This window comes from Canis lupus, chromosome 2 (genome assembly GCF_048164855.1).
Source record: "Canis lupus baileyi chromosome 2, mCanLup2.hap1, whole genome shotgun sequence".
NCBI classification, from domain to species: Eukaryota; Metazoa; Chordata; class Mammalia; order Carnivora; family Canidae; genus Canis; species Canis lupus.
In genome coordinates this window covers 56,241,763-56,255,988 of record NC_132839.1, presented here as the reverse complement: position 1 = coordinate 56,255,988, position 14,226 = coordinate 56,241,763, and the positions used below count along the sequence as shown (strand labels likewise).

Here is a 14,226-nt window from a genome sequence, read left to right as displayed (position 1 = left end):
CATTTTGTAATCCTTTTCTAGCTGTGTGCCCCAGGGCCCAGCCAATCCCCTTGTATGGGCAAACAGTCTGGGCACACTTGGCAGCACAGTTTATAAACTCAGTGGTCATTTCTACATGAAACTCCTCCAGAAGTGGTTTTACTATCACATTGGCTTTCCGATTGTTTCAGAGCCTTCCGTTTCCCTAGAGATACGTTGGGGGGTTGGAGAACTGTGGAGAATAAGGGAGTCAAGTCAACAGAACTCCAGGCCTTTAGTCCTCTTCCCAAACTGTGCTGTCATTATGGTAGCTGCTAGGCACATGTGGTTACTGAGCACTTGAAATGTGGCTACTCAAACTTTTAAAAAAATAAAAAGCATAATGGAAATAAAGGCCATGTTGCAAACAACAAAGAAGAAGCTGAAAATATGACAATCTGGAGGCCAGGATAGAGAAAGGTGAGCAAAGAAAGAAAATGACAAGGCTAAGTCAGGCAAAGGGAAGTCAACACAGACATAATTGAGATTCTGAAAAAGAACCCCCAAAACTGAACAAAGATTACAAGATATAATCAAGAAAATACTGAAAAAAAAAAAAAAAAAAGATTTTAAAGAATAAGAAGTGCAGTGTCCCGGGGCGGGGGTGGGGGGGAACACTGACAAAGAATGATTGACAAGGAGATAAAACCTAGTAAAGGTCTCTGATTTCAAAAGCAAAAAAGCCCATGGCCATCTAGACAAACAGCTGACGTCCTAGGAAGGAAGAGGGGAGACAGGTACATGTACATTCGTATGTTACTAATGGGAATGTGAATTACTAAGTGTTAGTTAGAAAATATGACAATAAAAATACAGGGTTTTTGTGTGTGTGTGTGTTTAAAGATTTTATTTATGAGAGAGAGAGAGGGCAAGTAGTGGGCAGGGGCAGAGGGAGAGAGAGAGAAGCAGACTCCCTGAGGAGCAAGAAGCTTGATGCTGGAGCTTGAACCCAAGATCCCAGGATCATGACCAGAGCCAAAGGCAGTCACTTAATTGACTGAGCTACCCAGTGGCCCCAAAATACAGATGTTTTAACCTAATACTACTTTGGAGAATACCTCATAGAACACATAAAAATGTGAAAAAGGCAAAAAAGGGAACACTAATTGTCTACCTATAGAAGAACAGAAAATCCATTCTATAGAGTATTAGGCTGTTAATTTTTCATCTATAGTTACTGACCTGGAGTGATGTCTATTATATTATGAGCAAAAAATAATATATGTGTGTGTATATATTTATATGTACAATCTCACTTTAGTAAAAAAGGAAAAATACAAATGTATATAAAGTTTACAGTTCTTTGTGTTGGCATGGTAAAAGAGAAGCATGCACAACAGGCTATAATTGCAGGGTGAGTGCAGATTCTTCCTACTGGTGGTGCTTCACTTTTATAATGTTCATTATTTTGTATGCACACCAAACATACATTTTAAAATGAGCAAACACTCAAGTGAAAAAGCTCTGGGCTTTAGCAATTAGAGCAGCTTTATTTATGTAATTCAGACAAAGGCTGGAGATCCTTTAGGGAGTTAAAGGCACTGGCAGTGGAAAAAAACCATGAGATCATCATCACATCATCCCCTGAAGCTGTCTCAGGAGAAGTCACTGAAACCCAGAGAAACTGGTTTTTAATACATGGTTTTAATACTGGTTTTTCTAACTGGTAATTAATACATGGGGCTTTGTGTGTCCCTTAGGGACAGGAATGAAAACACCAACTAACCCATCAGCCCATGGAGACACTGGGGAAGGACCTGTGAGCTGCATTTCTTGTACCCAAGTCAGCCCAGAGGTCCCCCCACATCCCACTCTACTTCTGGAGGCACAGCTGATACCCATGATGCATACTTTCTGTAAATGCTTTCACTTAATTCTGCAAGGGGCAGTCAGATTAGATGTTAGCAGTTTTGGCGGAAAACCTGTCCTCTTCATTAACCTGTTCTCCCATACCATCCTATAAATCTTAAAATATGGGGGGTATTACCCACAGCTTATCTTCACTTTCCCAGTCTGAGGGCATTGGTAACCAATTCCTCAGATAAGAATGTTTCTCAGGCACCTGGCAGCCTCAGCAGTGGTACAGGAATTGAAGCTATGTAGCCCTACTGATGAGCCCAGCTAGCCAGCAGGACCCAGGCCATTCTTTCCCAGAAAGACCATGGGTTCAGGGATCTCTGCTACTGTCCTTATTTTCCTCAAAAGCTGGTCCTAGTAGAGGTCTAGACTTCTGGAAAGGAGGAGATGCTTGCTCAAGGCTACCTTGGAGTCCAGTGGTATAATCTATTTGAATCTACTTGTTGGGGATACAAAAACTAGAAGGCAAAGGCCAGGGGCATAGGTTTCCTTAACAGCCAAAACTGTGTTTGGGTTGAATGAATCAAACAGGATAGGTCTAGGAAAAATTTTTAAGGAGTTAAAATAACGGTCTTCAGAAACAGTGTGGTGCTTTTATTAGAATCCAGAATTAATGTTATCAGTAGTATTCAGGGCAGAAGATCATTTCCTTCCATTTTAGTATTCTAAACTAAAAGCTGATATTTCATAACTCTTAATTCTATCATCAAGTTCTAGATTTTCCTTTAGGCACCAATTAGCAAAGGGAAAATTACATCCTGTCTGTTGAGCATTATAAGGAATGCAAATTTGAAAACCAAAATCATTCTAGAAATCTCACAAGATGTCTTTTTCCTGTCTGGTTTCAAGAGTTCAAACTATCCTTAGAGCTGTGACCCATGGTTATGAATACTTTAGATAACCTCAAATCCTTCTAGCACTCAAGAAAGAAAAAAAACAAACCCTTCTATCTTAAGTCTCAAAAGGATATTAACCTGGCTATTAACATCATCAGCATTTGACATTTTTAAATCAGTGCCAATTTCCAAACAGCAAATGCTACTAATTTTAGCTCAATATTTACATAAATTTTCTTTGATATTTGAAATGTTATATTTTGAAGGATATAGTTTCTTCTTTTGCTAATTCATATACTAATTCATGTAAGAATCACAAATCTTTACTCTCAAAGTCTCCTGCCCTACCTTATCTTCTATCAGTTACTCGACATCCTTTAGATCTACACTGTGCTTTACAATTTAGAAATTCCCTCTCATTGGTCAACAGATGTTTATATGGTACCAGTTATGTGCCACTGGGGGGTTAATAGTCAGAAACTCTAGTTTCTATCGTAAGCACTTGTATGTTTGGTCACTTACGTTTATCAGGACCCTGTGAAGACTGGCAGGGTGAGTATTAGCCTCATTTTTACAGGAGAGCAAATAAGCTCCTGTTTAACTAATTTTTCTCAAGGTCATACACTTAGTAAGGACAGGAGTGGAAGCCAGGACTCCTTATGCTTAATGCTTTAGGCTATTACAACAGACTATTTGAGGTTAGTTACATTTGACACTATTTTAACTTTCTTTTAAATTATCCTTAATTTTTTAAAAATGTTACTTTGTCTTTCCCACATAAAGCAGAAACCATGACTTTTACTTCCTCTCAGTTTTTAGCATATAGGGGTGAGTCTAATGGTGACTTTTTTTTTTTTTTTTTTTTTTTATGATAGTCACACAGAGAGAGAGAGAGGCAGAGACACAGGCAGAGGGAGAAGCAGGCTCCATGCACCGGGAGCCTGACGTGGGATTTGATCCTGGGTCTCCAGGATCACGCCCTGGGCCAAAGGCAGGCACCAAACCGCTGCGCCACCCAGGGATCCCAATGGTGACTATTTAAAAACCAACAAAAAACCACCACCACAGAGGCTACTCATGCAGAATGCAGAAATAATTCATACTCAAAGGACTCTTATATTTTCAAGTAGGGCTGATACTCAAGCCATCTGTGATCATACTGTATCAGGATTAAAATATTTAAATACTGCAGGAAAATAACCTTTCCTTGAGGCTTCCTGAGACCCATCCCTCACTCCAACCCTGCCCCATGTACCCATGGGTCCCCCTAATTAGTGCGAGTAGCTGGCACAGCAGAGGACCTTCAGGATCCTGTTCTGAAGCTGTGGCCAGCTACTATCCCAGCAAGTCAGTACTGTGCTTTATTGGTTGACAAGATATTTTTAAGATCTTGGGGTACAGTGAAGCCATTCTTAATTCTCTAGGCTATCTATAGTATCAAGATAAAGATGTAACAGCACTATGCCTACTGATGTAATTAGAGGGGTACAGGGAAAACCCTTATCTTACTGTTAAAATTTTATGTACCTCTTAGTGTGAAGACCTGATTTATTAGATCCTTTCCAATCAAACAACTACCTGAAAGGATTGCTCTTCAGGAAGGGGAGTGGAGAGGAGAGCTGGATCCCAAGCATGGAAAAGTAGTGCCTGGAGAAGTCAACCTCAAGGCTTAGAGTGGAGTGCTAAGAGAGAAGGCAGCAGAAGGCAGATTTAGGAAGTTGCCTTTATATTCTTTTTCCCTATGATGACATTTCTACTCTTAATACTACTCTTAAGCCAAATAAGCCTTTTCAACAGATTTGAAGGAAAAGTGCAAAAAAAAAAAAAAAAAAAAAAAAGCCAGAAGGTTCATCATATTAATGGATGCTCTAACTGCCAAAACTCGAGAAATTGCTTAATCTTGTATTTTATTTGAATTACACCATTATAATGGCCATTAAAGTGATCTGGAATAAAATGATCAGTCTACAAGGAAGTTATAGCATCACTATACTTATACAAGAGGAAGCAGCAAAAGTGCACATTTGGAAGTGAATATAATACCGTACAATCAAGTCATTGGTACATTAAATACCAGAAAAATCAGTAGTCAGAATGCAGCATTATATACATACTACAGGAAAGGAAGGGGCAACATTTACACAGACTTTTGTATAACATGTGAATTCTGATCTGCTTCGTTTAAGTTAGCAAAAGCCTTACAGTTTGCAATGAAATGACTGTGTGCCCCAATCTCACCACCACTAGACACTGAAACTGAGGAGGGTCCCTTCCTCAGTTTACCGCTTTGTTCTTGATATCCCTCTAAAAAAGAGAACAAAGCGATTGTGGAGCTGACTCATACCTGGAATAAGTAATGATAAAGTACCATGGTCATGACAACAAAAGCCAAAAGAAGCATCTACAACTGTTTTACCTTTAACTGCTGATGTTACGTACAATACAAGTAAGCATAGTTGTACATTCATGAGTTGACTGTACCAACCTCTGTAAAAATTTAGGAATGAGCACATCTGAGTATATGGATACTTCCTTACCTTACAAAGTAGAATCAAGCATTTTCTACTTCAAAGTTTTTATTTCTGTGTAAAACAAAGAACTCCTGGAGGTCAAACAAGGAAAACAGACACCAAATTCAAAGCACTATTAAGCCAGGAAACAGAAGAATCTGAGGTAGAAGTCAGGCAATATAATCCACAACCTTTTAGGGGCATACTGAACCATCACATCTCCGGTAAGATTTCATTTTTTTTTTTTAAAGTCACAAGTCCCAAAAAGTTAATAATCCATTCTCTGAAATCATGTAAAACTATGACCAACAGAAGATACAAACTTTTGTCATGTTAACAGAGGAAATGGTTTTACTAAGAGCGGCTGACATTCCATCAATAGTAACCATAGGGAGGCCGCTGGTTGTAACCATAGTGTCCATACTGGTGGGGGTAGTAAGGTTCTTGTCTGTGCTGTGGGTAATTGCTACCCCAGGATCGTCCATGCCACTGATTGGATCGATTGTCACTTGGCCACCCCCGTCTGCTATCCCTACCTCGAAACTGTCTGTTATCTTGCAACCTATAACAAAAAACAAAGAGATTTTTATACTTCTTCTTTAAGTAACACAAATGACAAATCTATTCCAGTGCATTTTATTTCTCAGTCTAATACTCTGTAAATAAGAGAGTAAAAAACATTTTTCTCTGCAGAATGTTATATACAGCCCCAGTTGTTCAAAACTTCCCTAAGATTTAAATCATTCTTCCAGTATTATACTGGATACACTTTGCAGAGAAATAGGAAGATCACAACACAAAACTCACAAAATGATAGTTTTGAATCAAACAATTCTATTGGATTATACAAAAACAGTATGGTCATTTATTCCTTTTATCTACTTTGAATTATTAAGTAGATGAAATTTCCGTTGTATAACTTTCTAAAGTAAAACCAAAGATAATGCCTTCTTTATGGAATCCAGCACAAGTTTTGTAGAAGATTCTAGGTTTGTATAGCATATTTGCAGAGAAAATAAAATGTTAGTCCACAGAAGGAACATTTTAAGAAAGAACATTAAAACACATACACAATTGAACAAGGGAAAAAATAAACAGTGCTGACAAAATATTAAAGCAAAATGTATCAGCCACTCACTGTGTGTAGGCAGGTACCAGGCACGAGGTATACTATACTTAACAGAAACACTGGTCCCTGCCCTCACTGGCCTTATGGGCTCACAGATTAAAGCTGTCCTCTCCCACATCAGGTATCTGCATGTCTCCTGAAGTAATACATACCGATTGCCTCTGTTTCTCTGGTTCCCACCAGCTCTGCTATTCCATTCCTCAATGATTGGAGGGGACTCAGGAGGGCGTTTCAGGTATTCCTGGTACTCTTTGTCATCTTCTGTGAATCTACTGGCAAACATCTCTTCAAAATTGGGAACAGCTTCAGAAGTGTCTGTCATTCTGAAATTCTGTACAGTTTTTAATGTTTTTGTGAGAATTCTTAAAAAAAAAAAAAAAAAAAAAGACTGTGTCACCAGACAGTGAAAAACTAAGAAATGACTAATTTTAGGCAAGGTATTCATAAAAGTCTTTGTATACTTTTAAACCATTTTAAGTTTTAAACATTCAATTCTGTAATATATGCATTGTGCTAACTGGTGCCTGAGATACAAAGATGAACAATAGGTCATGGTCTCAAAAAAAAAAAAAAAAAAAAAAGGTCATGGTCTCTATCCCCAAAGAGCTCTCAGTCTAGTCTGAGACAGATGCGGTATAAATACGAAGAGAGAAACAGTGAATGTCAAGAAACAAAGCTGGAGGGCAGCCCGGGTGGCTTAGCGGTTTAGCGCTGCCTTCCGCCCAGGGCGTGATCCTGGAGACCCGGGATTGAGTCCCGTCTCCCTGCGTGGAGCCTGCTTCTCCCTCTGCCTGTATCTCTGCCTCTCTCTTTCTATCTCTCTTTCTCTGTGTGTCTTATGAATGCATAAATAAAATCTTAAAAAAAAATAAACAAAGCTGGAAAAATAGGCAGGGACTGAACTGTGAAAAACTGTGTTCAATGTAAACAACTCTGCACTTATCCTGGTAGGAAAGGGGGAGTCCTAAACCTAAGTGGTTTAAGCAGAGAAACCTAAAGAGCAAACTATCAGGAAGGACCACTTTTCTAACAGGTAGAGAAGAGATTAGTGAGGACAGACCAAAGGCAGATTACTGTGGTACTGGAGGGCTCAATCTGCGGCAATAACCCTGAGCACAGTTTTCTAAGAACTCCAGGAAACATTAATTCGATATTGGGAGAAGAGAGGAGAATAAAGGATAACTTCCAGGCTTCTAGCCAAATAACTGGATGTGCTGCGGTGCCATAGGTACCACAGAAAGAAGCGTGGGTGAGGATACTGTCTGAAGTTAGTTATGGTCTGTCCATCCACATGGAGAGCCAACTCCAAGTTACCTATCTGGAACTGAGGACTCAGGTGATGATAAATGTGGGCGACATCGGCAATTTGTTGGTGGCTAATGCTATAAGAATGGATGAGATTCCTCAGGAAGAATGTGGAATGAGAAGAGTATGAAGGAACAGAATCCTCAACACGGACCTATGAGGAAGCTGGAGATAAAGAAGGGGGAAAACAACACACACAAATAAGAACCAGGAGAGCTCCCCACAGAAGGCAAGAGGATAGTATGGTCCTCTGTGTTAAATGGCACAATGATAGAACCAAGAAGAGAAAATTAGAGTTAGCCATTAGGAGGTGATTATTTTAGAGTACTAGGGATTGAAGCAGGACTGTAGTTCATTAAGAAGTAACTGGAAGGTAAGAAGTAGAAATCTACAGATTACAGACTAGGCTTTCAAGAAGCTTTGCTGAACATGAGGGAAAAAAAAGGGCAGGAGCCAAGGGGTTGCTGGGAGATTATCTCCAGTTTTTCCCAGGACAGTGTACCTGAGGTTGTTTATAGAAAAAGAAAACCAGTAAAAAAGACTGAAAATACAGGAGAGACATGAAAATGGAAAGGCAAATAGACATTTAAATGAACAGCTACTAGCTACTGAAGTTGAGGGTACTTTAAAGGCATCCAGTGTACTCTGCTCTGTAACAAAATGAAAAATATATAACTATATAACTATAGATACTGTCTAAGGGCCAAAAACACCCTGAAACCTGTTCTCAGCTGGGTTCCCCAGGCCAAGTATGGATTCATTCAGGTAGTATTTCTGCACCCACATCCTGAGAGAGAAATATGTGGCTTAGGCTACAAGAGGGCTCATCCTTGAGAAGCCAGGGAACAGAGAGTTCACTCACTTCGTCTTTATCTAGGACCTGGAAGCCCGCTCAACCAGGACTCTGTAGGCAGGCCCCCCCACCCCCTTGTCTGCCCTGGCCAAGCAGCCGTCAGTGCTCCCATCCCTGCCTCTCCTAACTCAAACTTCATCTTTCTGCTCTCTGCCTCAAGACTCCTAAAGCCTATGTTCTGATTTGGGACATATGTATCATCACACTAAAACTTTAAAACCAAATCTTTCCCTCCTGTCTGACATCCTAAAATCATTTTTCTTCCCATATTACTTCAATTTACAGTAAAAGCCTTTGACAAAGACACATGATGGCCAAAGACAGCTTCTTCATTAGTTTTTCCTCCAAATTCCTCAAAACATAGGCCAATATTTATACTCTTGCCCTCGTCCCAACAAAACTAAACCAGGAGTATTGTGTGGATGCAAGAAGCACTACCCAGAAATTTTCTCCTTGAGGCTACTGCCCTCAGGCTTTCAGGATGTCCAGGATCGGCAAACTGATGTCAAACCCTCAAAGCCAAGAGATGATGGGTCATAAATTCAGCTAAGGAAGATCATGCCAGGATCTAGAAGAATCCCAGGAATCTGCACAAGGACGACCCATATCCTCCCACCCCCGACGGGGAACGAAGAGTATAAGGCACACAACAATGCTCCTCTGTTGTTACATGTTCTCCGCGATGCCGTCCCGCAAGTGGACAGACACCTTCATCAGCTCATCAGTGAGAATGAGATTTAAACAGAATTCTGGCGCATCTGAGCTTTACTCACCCCAGCAATCTGAGGCAGCTGCAACGTGTAATGTTTATGTTGTTTCGATCTGTGGGAGAGAAAAAAAACCCACTTGATTCCCTTGAAGAAAACCCTCAATAGGTGTGTGTGTGGGGGGGGGCGGTGGCTGGATCTCGGTGCCCCGCGGGGCCTCCCAAACCAGCACGCCCCTCGGAGCGCGGAGGGGAACCGGGCACGTTCTCTCTGTGGAAGGGGAGGAGGAAGGGCTCAGCCCTCCGGACTCGTCCCGCAGCACTTCTAGTTTATAAGTTATATCGCACGCAACTCCGGTGCGGGGGACCGACGCCGGACACCGCTGCTCTGGAGACGCCCCAGGCCGCCCCCAGGGCCCGGCCCGGCTGCTCCCTCCCGGAGCGCCTCCGCGCCCCAGACGCCAGGGCAGGCGCAGGCCGAGGGGTCCCCTCTCCGTGCGGCCCTTCGGCTCCTCGCTCCCCGAGGCCCCCCTCGGGCAGCAGGCCCGCCGCACACGCAGGAGCACCCACCTCTGGCCCACACCGCGGCCAAAGGATCCGCCACTACTTCAGCTCTCCAAGGAAACGGAGCCACCCCGGCGGCAGGCCGACATTCGCCCGACTTCCGCTTCCGGCGGGCAAGCGCGGGGGCGGGCCTGCCGGGTCTCGCGAGATGACGGGCGCGCAGTGCGAGTCCCTCCGCGTCTTTGGAGGGCCGGAGGGGGCTGCGTGCGGAGTGTGGCTGGCGGCTCGCGGCTCGCGGCTCGCGGGACGGGCGATGCCCTGTGTGCGCCCTCAGCCCGCGCGCCCCGGGCGGGACACGGCGTCGGGGTGTGTGTGTATGTGTGTGTGTGTGCGCGGTGCCCCCTGGCTGGGCGCCGGGGACCGGTGGGGACGAGTGGGGAGCGTTCAGGAAGAGGGCGGCGGTGGCGGCGGGCACGAGCGCGGGGCTTCCAGCCCGGCCGGCCGCGGAGGAGCGTGTCGGAGGGAGCGGTCGGCGCTCAGCTGCCCCTGGGCGGGCGCACCGCGCGGGATCCCCAAACGGTGCGCCCCCTCTTGTTGGCACGCCCGCCAGCCCCCCTGGAAGCCGGAGGCCCGTAATTGATGCCATTCCACCCCTCTCCGTTTACTGCCCACCCCCCCCACCCCCCACCCGTGGTCAAGTTCTGTCGAGTCCGCCTGTGCGGGAATCTGGCGTCCGTGCCCTCTGCGTACCCGCTGCCCGCACCTCCCCCAGGCGGTTCTCAGCATCCCCTGAACAGAGCAGGCGCGCTGCTTTCCGCTCAGATGTCCTTCCTGCAGCATCCCCGGCTTGCCAGCTGCCAGCGCAGCGGTGATCAGAAATCTGCACCTGTAGGCTCACGGCCACATTGATAACTTGGATTCAAAACTCTTTTTTTTCTGCTGTCCCCCTTCCTCCCTTCCCGTGGGGTGGCCAGACCGTGTGAAGCACCTCCTGCACGAGTTACCGTTCCCTTCCTAGAGCGTGCTCCTCCTTTCTCTTTGGAGTTGCCTTCCCGCCCCATCTTCTTAAGATGTTAAAAATCTGTCCTTTAAAGTCAGATCAAGTGGCCTCTCCATCTAGAAATAAGTTGTCTTTCCTACCGAATGTCCATTATACTTTTCTGGGCCATTCTTCATGCATTCATTCATTCGGTTAGTACTGCTTTCTATTTTTGAACTAAAATTGTGTACAACTCTTCCCCCAATAGACTGTAAGCAGACCTTCATCATTTCTGCATCCTAGAATGTGTCACATCATGCTTTCCACAAAGGGAGAACTCGGTGAATATGGAATCGATGTGGAGCTGTGGACATTCCAAGCCATGTTTTAGAAACACTGACCCAGCCAAGGCGAATAGGACAGTAGGGAGGAGGAGCTCTGGTAGTCTCCATGTTGGATAGTAAAGGTGAGAAGGTAAACAGCAAGGTTACAATAACTGAGTAGCACACTCCTTAGTAACAGAGTGGATGGTGGGGGGAAAAGGATTAGAAGGAATCAGGGAAGACTGCAGCCCTGTAAGCCTGGGAAATTGGAACTGAGATGGGATAGCCATAGCGTGAGTTGGTTTTATTTATTTAAAGTTTTTTTTAAAGATTTTATTTATTCATTCATGAGACACACACACACACACACACACAGAGGAAGAGACACAGGCAGAGGGAGAAGCAGACTCCATGCAGGGAGCCTGATGTGGGACCCGTCCCGGGTCTCCAGGATCACACCCTGGGCTGAAGGCAGCACTAAACCGCTGAGCCACCCAGGCTGCCCTAAAGATTTATTTATTTGGGCACCTGGGTGGCTCAGTAGTCGAACATTTGCCTTTGGCTCAGGTGGTGATCCTGGAGTCCTGGGATTGAGTCCCTGCATCCCTCTGCCTATGTCTCTGCCTCTCTTGAATAAATAAATAAAATCTTTTAAAAAATTTATTTACTTGGGAGAGAGAAAGTGCAAATGGGGGAGGGGCAGAGAGAGAGAGACAGAGACAGAGAATCCCAAGCCAACTCCGTCAAGCACGGAGCTGACAGCTGGATCCAACAACCCTGAGATCAGGACCTGAGCAGAAACCAAGAGTAGGAGGCTTAAACCACTGAGCCACCCGTGCGCCCCCTAGGGCGAATTGATTTTGAAGCAGAAATGAACTCCATGCTCCAAAAGATCTGTAGAATTTGAAAGGGTATATTAGGAATACAGGACTAAAGCTGGAGAAAAGAGAGGTTATGCCTAAATATGTAAATGTATGAGTCATCCGTGAAGAAACAACAGTTGAAACCATCAGTGTATATGATCTACCCAAAGGAGAAAGTATTTATAGAGAAGAGCAGAAGGCCAAGGCCTACGCCTCAGGAAATACCCATATTTAGGAGGCAGGAATAGGAAATACAAACTTGAAGAGATTAAATACATGGCAGCAGTGTAACACTTGAAAAACTCATAAGACTGCTTCCCCACCTGGTATGAGGAGTCAGGGGGGATAGCTGGAAAAGAGGATGGTTGAAGACCAGTTTGCTGGCTTCCTTATGAGTTTCTTATGGCTTTATTTCCAGGTGATGAGGAATTGCATAGGAAAGAGTTTACTTCTTTAATATCATAAGTACTTAGGAGCTCCTATGCTTCTGAGAGTTTCTGTGAACTCTAGGTATTTGGGTTTTTTGTGGGTTTTTTTTTTTAAGATTTATTTATTTATGATAAACCTAGAGAAAGAGAGAGAGAGAGGCAGAGACACAGGAGGAGGGAGAAGCAGGCTCCATGCCAGGAGCCCGACGTGGGACTCGATCCCGGGACTCCAGGATCGTGCCCCCGGCCAAAGGCAGGCACCAAACTGCTGAGCCACCCAGGGATCCCCAACTCTAGGTATTTGAACCAATTTTCAAATGAAACTTTCTGCCCATTAGCTTTTTTATATTCTTTTTTTTGTCTTTTTTTTTTTTTTTTTTTTTTAAGATTTATTGGGGCACCTGAGTGGCTCAGTTGGTGATGTGTCCAGTTGGTGAAGTGTCTGCCTTTGGCTCAGGTCATGATCTCAGGGTTCTGGGCTACAGTCCCAGGTTGGGCTCCCTGCTCAGTGGGGAGTCTGCTTCTCCTTCTTACTACCATGCCCCAGCTTGTGCTTTTTCTCTTGCTATCTCTCTCAAATAAAATCTTTAAAAAAATTATTTTTTAAAAGATTTATTTACCCTCCCTAGAGAAAGAGAGAGAGTGGATGGGTTGGGTGGGGAGACGGAGAGAATCTCAAGCAGACTCCCCACTGAGCACAGAGCCTAATGCAGGGCTACTAGATCCCACCACCAGGATATCACAACCTGAGTTGAAACCAAGAATCAGCTGAATAGTAATGTCCTTGGGCCTGTGGATACGTCTGGAAAAGATTGCCTTGTGTTAGTTGACTTTTTTTCTCTTACTGGTGTTATATCTCAGTGTTTTATCTTCAACCAACTCTGTAAATTAAACTAATTTTACCCATAATTTCAAGGCTCACATCAACCAAGTGATCTAGAGGCAAAACATAGCAACAGACGTCCCGGGCTAATCCTAGAAGCTAAAGACTCCTACTTTCAGCAGCTGTGAGTGACCTTGGATAAAGACCACTTTCAAGATGGTGAAACTGGGGTTCAAGAGGTTATGCAATTGTTTCAAGGGCCCAGCTGGTAAGTGGCAGCAGGGTTTGGATCAAGGCTGTGATATTCACAAAGCCTCGCTCTTCTCCACAGTGGAACACATTTTCCTCTTTCCCTTCCATACTCCACAAATCCTGCCGCACAACACAGACTCCCCACATCTGGGGACTCCGCTCCTGCAGCCTCCCCACCAAAAAATGCAACCAGGACAACATACCTATTGCCTCACATTCCTTGCCGTTTAAAGAATTTCTTGAAGGTGTATCTCACAGGCAGGACCTGCATCTTAGGGCTGGTTCCCAACTGAAAGGAAGGCTGGGTAAGTGAGCTTTTAGTTTCCTTTTGATAGAGACAGGACTCAAGATGGTAAATCCTCTAAACAGAAGAAGGATATTCAAAAGATGCTGGCAGACAAGGAATAGTGAGTTATCCACTGCACTCTGATTTATGACATCCCATTTTGCCTTGTGTTATGGCTCCTAGCATACATAAAATCAATATTGATGTACTGAAAAGGATTATCTGGTTGAATGCTTTTTTACTTTATTTTTTTATTTTTATTATTTTTTAAAGATTTTGTTTTTTTATTTGAGAGACAGATAGAGCGTGAGTAGGGGGAGAGGGGCAAAGGGAGAAGCAAACTCCTGCTGAGCAGGGAGCCCAATGCAGGGACTCCATCCCAGGAACCTGGGATCACGACCTGAGCTGAAGGCAGACGCCTCATTGACTGGGCCACCCAGGTAGGTGCCCCTACTTTTTTTTTTTTTTCTTTAAACTAATGCTGTGGGAGAGGAAATGACTTCTCTAAGATCACAGAATTGGTCAATGGCAGAACTGGAACTAGAACCTTCAGA

At 44.0% G+C, this 14,226-nt stretch overlaps 2 protein-coding genes across 5 annotated transcripts in view; one reads left to right on the top strand and one right to left on the bottom strand.

Moving 5' to 3' along the window:
- Positions 1-4,601: 4,601 nt before the first annotated feature.
- Positions 4,602-10,082, bottom strand: RAMAC (RNA guanine-7 methyltransferase activating subunit). 4 transcript variants are annotated; one of them, XM_072801389.1, is made up of 4 exons: positions 9,785-10,082; positions 9,282-9,330; positions 6,503-6,712; positions 4,602-5,783 (listed from the first exon to the last, which is right to left on the bottom strand). In XM_072801389.1, exons 3-4 carry the CDS (start codon positions 6,670-6,672, stop codon positions 5,597-5,599), a joined length of 357 nt encoding a protein of 118 aa, XP_072657490.1. In that variant the 5' UTR covers positions 6,673-6,712; positions 9,282-9,330; positions 9,785-10,082; the 3' UTR covers positions 4,602-5,596. The 4 variants fall into 4 exon arrangements, with proteins under 4 accessions (XP_072657490.1, XP_072657503.1, XP_072657497.1 ...); XM_072801402.1 differs by having other exon boundaries at positions 6,503-6,681; positions 9,785-9,924; XM_072801396.1 differs by lacking the exons at positions 9,282-9,330; positions 9,785-10,082 and adding an exon at positions 7,665-7,781.
- An 892-nt stretch (positions 10,083-10,974) lies between these two features.
- The window catches only part of HOMER2 (homer scaffold protein 2), a 124,357-nt gene continuing 121,105 nt past the window's right edge, over positions 10,975-14,226 (top strand). The window contains exons 1-2 of the mRNA XM_072801284.1: positions 10,975-11,163; positions 13,228-13,402. The gene's annotated coding sequence lies outside the window, so the exon portion shown is untranslated. The remainder of the gene's footprint in view (positions 11,164-13,227; positions 13,403-14,226) is intronic.

Coding starts and splice junctions, on each gene's coding strand:
- RAMAC (XM_072801389.1), bottom strand. CDS start 6,672: ATGACAGACACTTCTGAAGCTGTTCCCAATTTTGAAGAGATGTTTGCC. Junction 5,784..6,502: donor CAGAGAAACAGAGGCAATCG/GTATGTATTACT, acceptor TTTTTGTTATAG/GTTGCAAGATAACAGACAGT.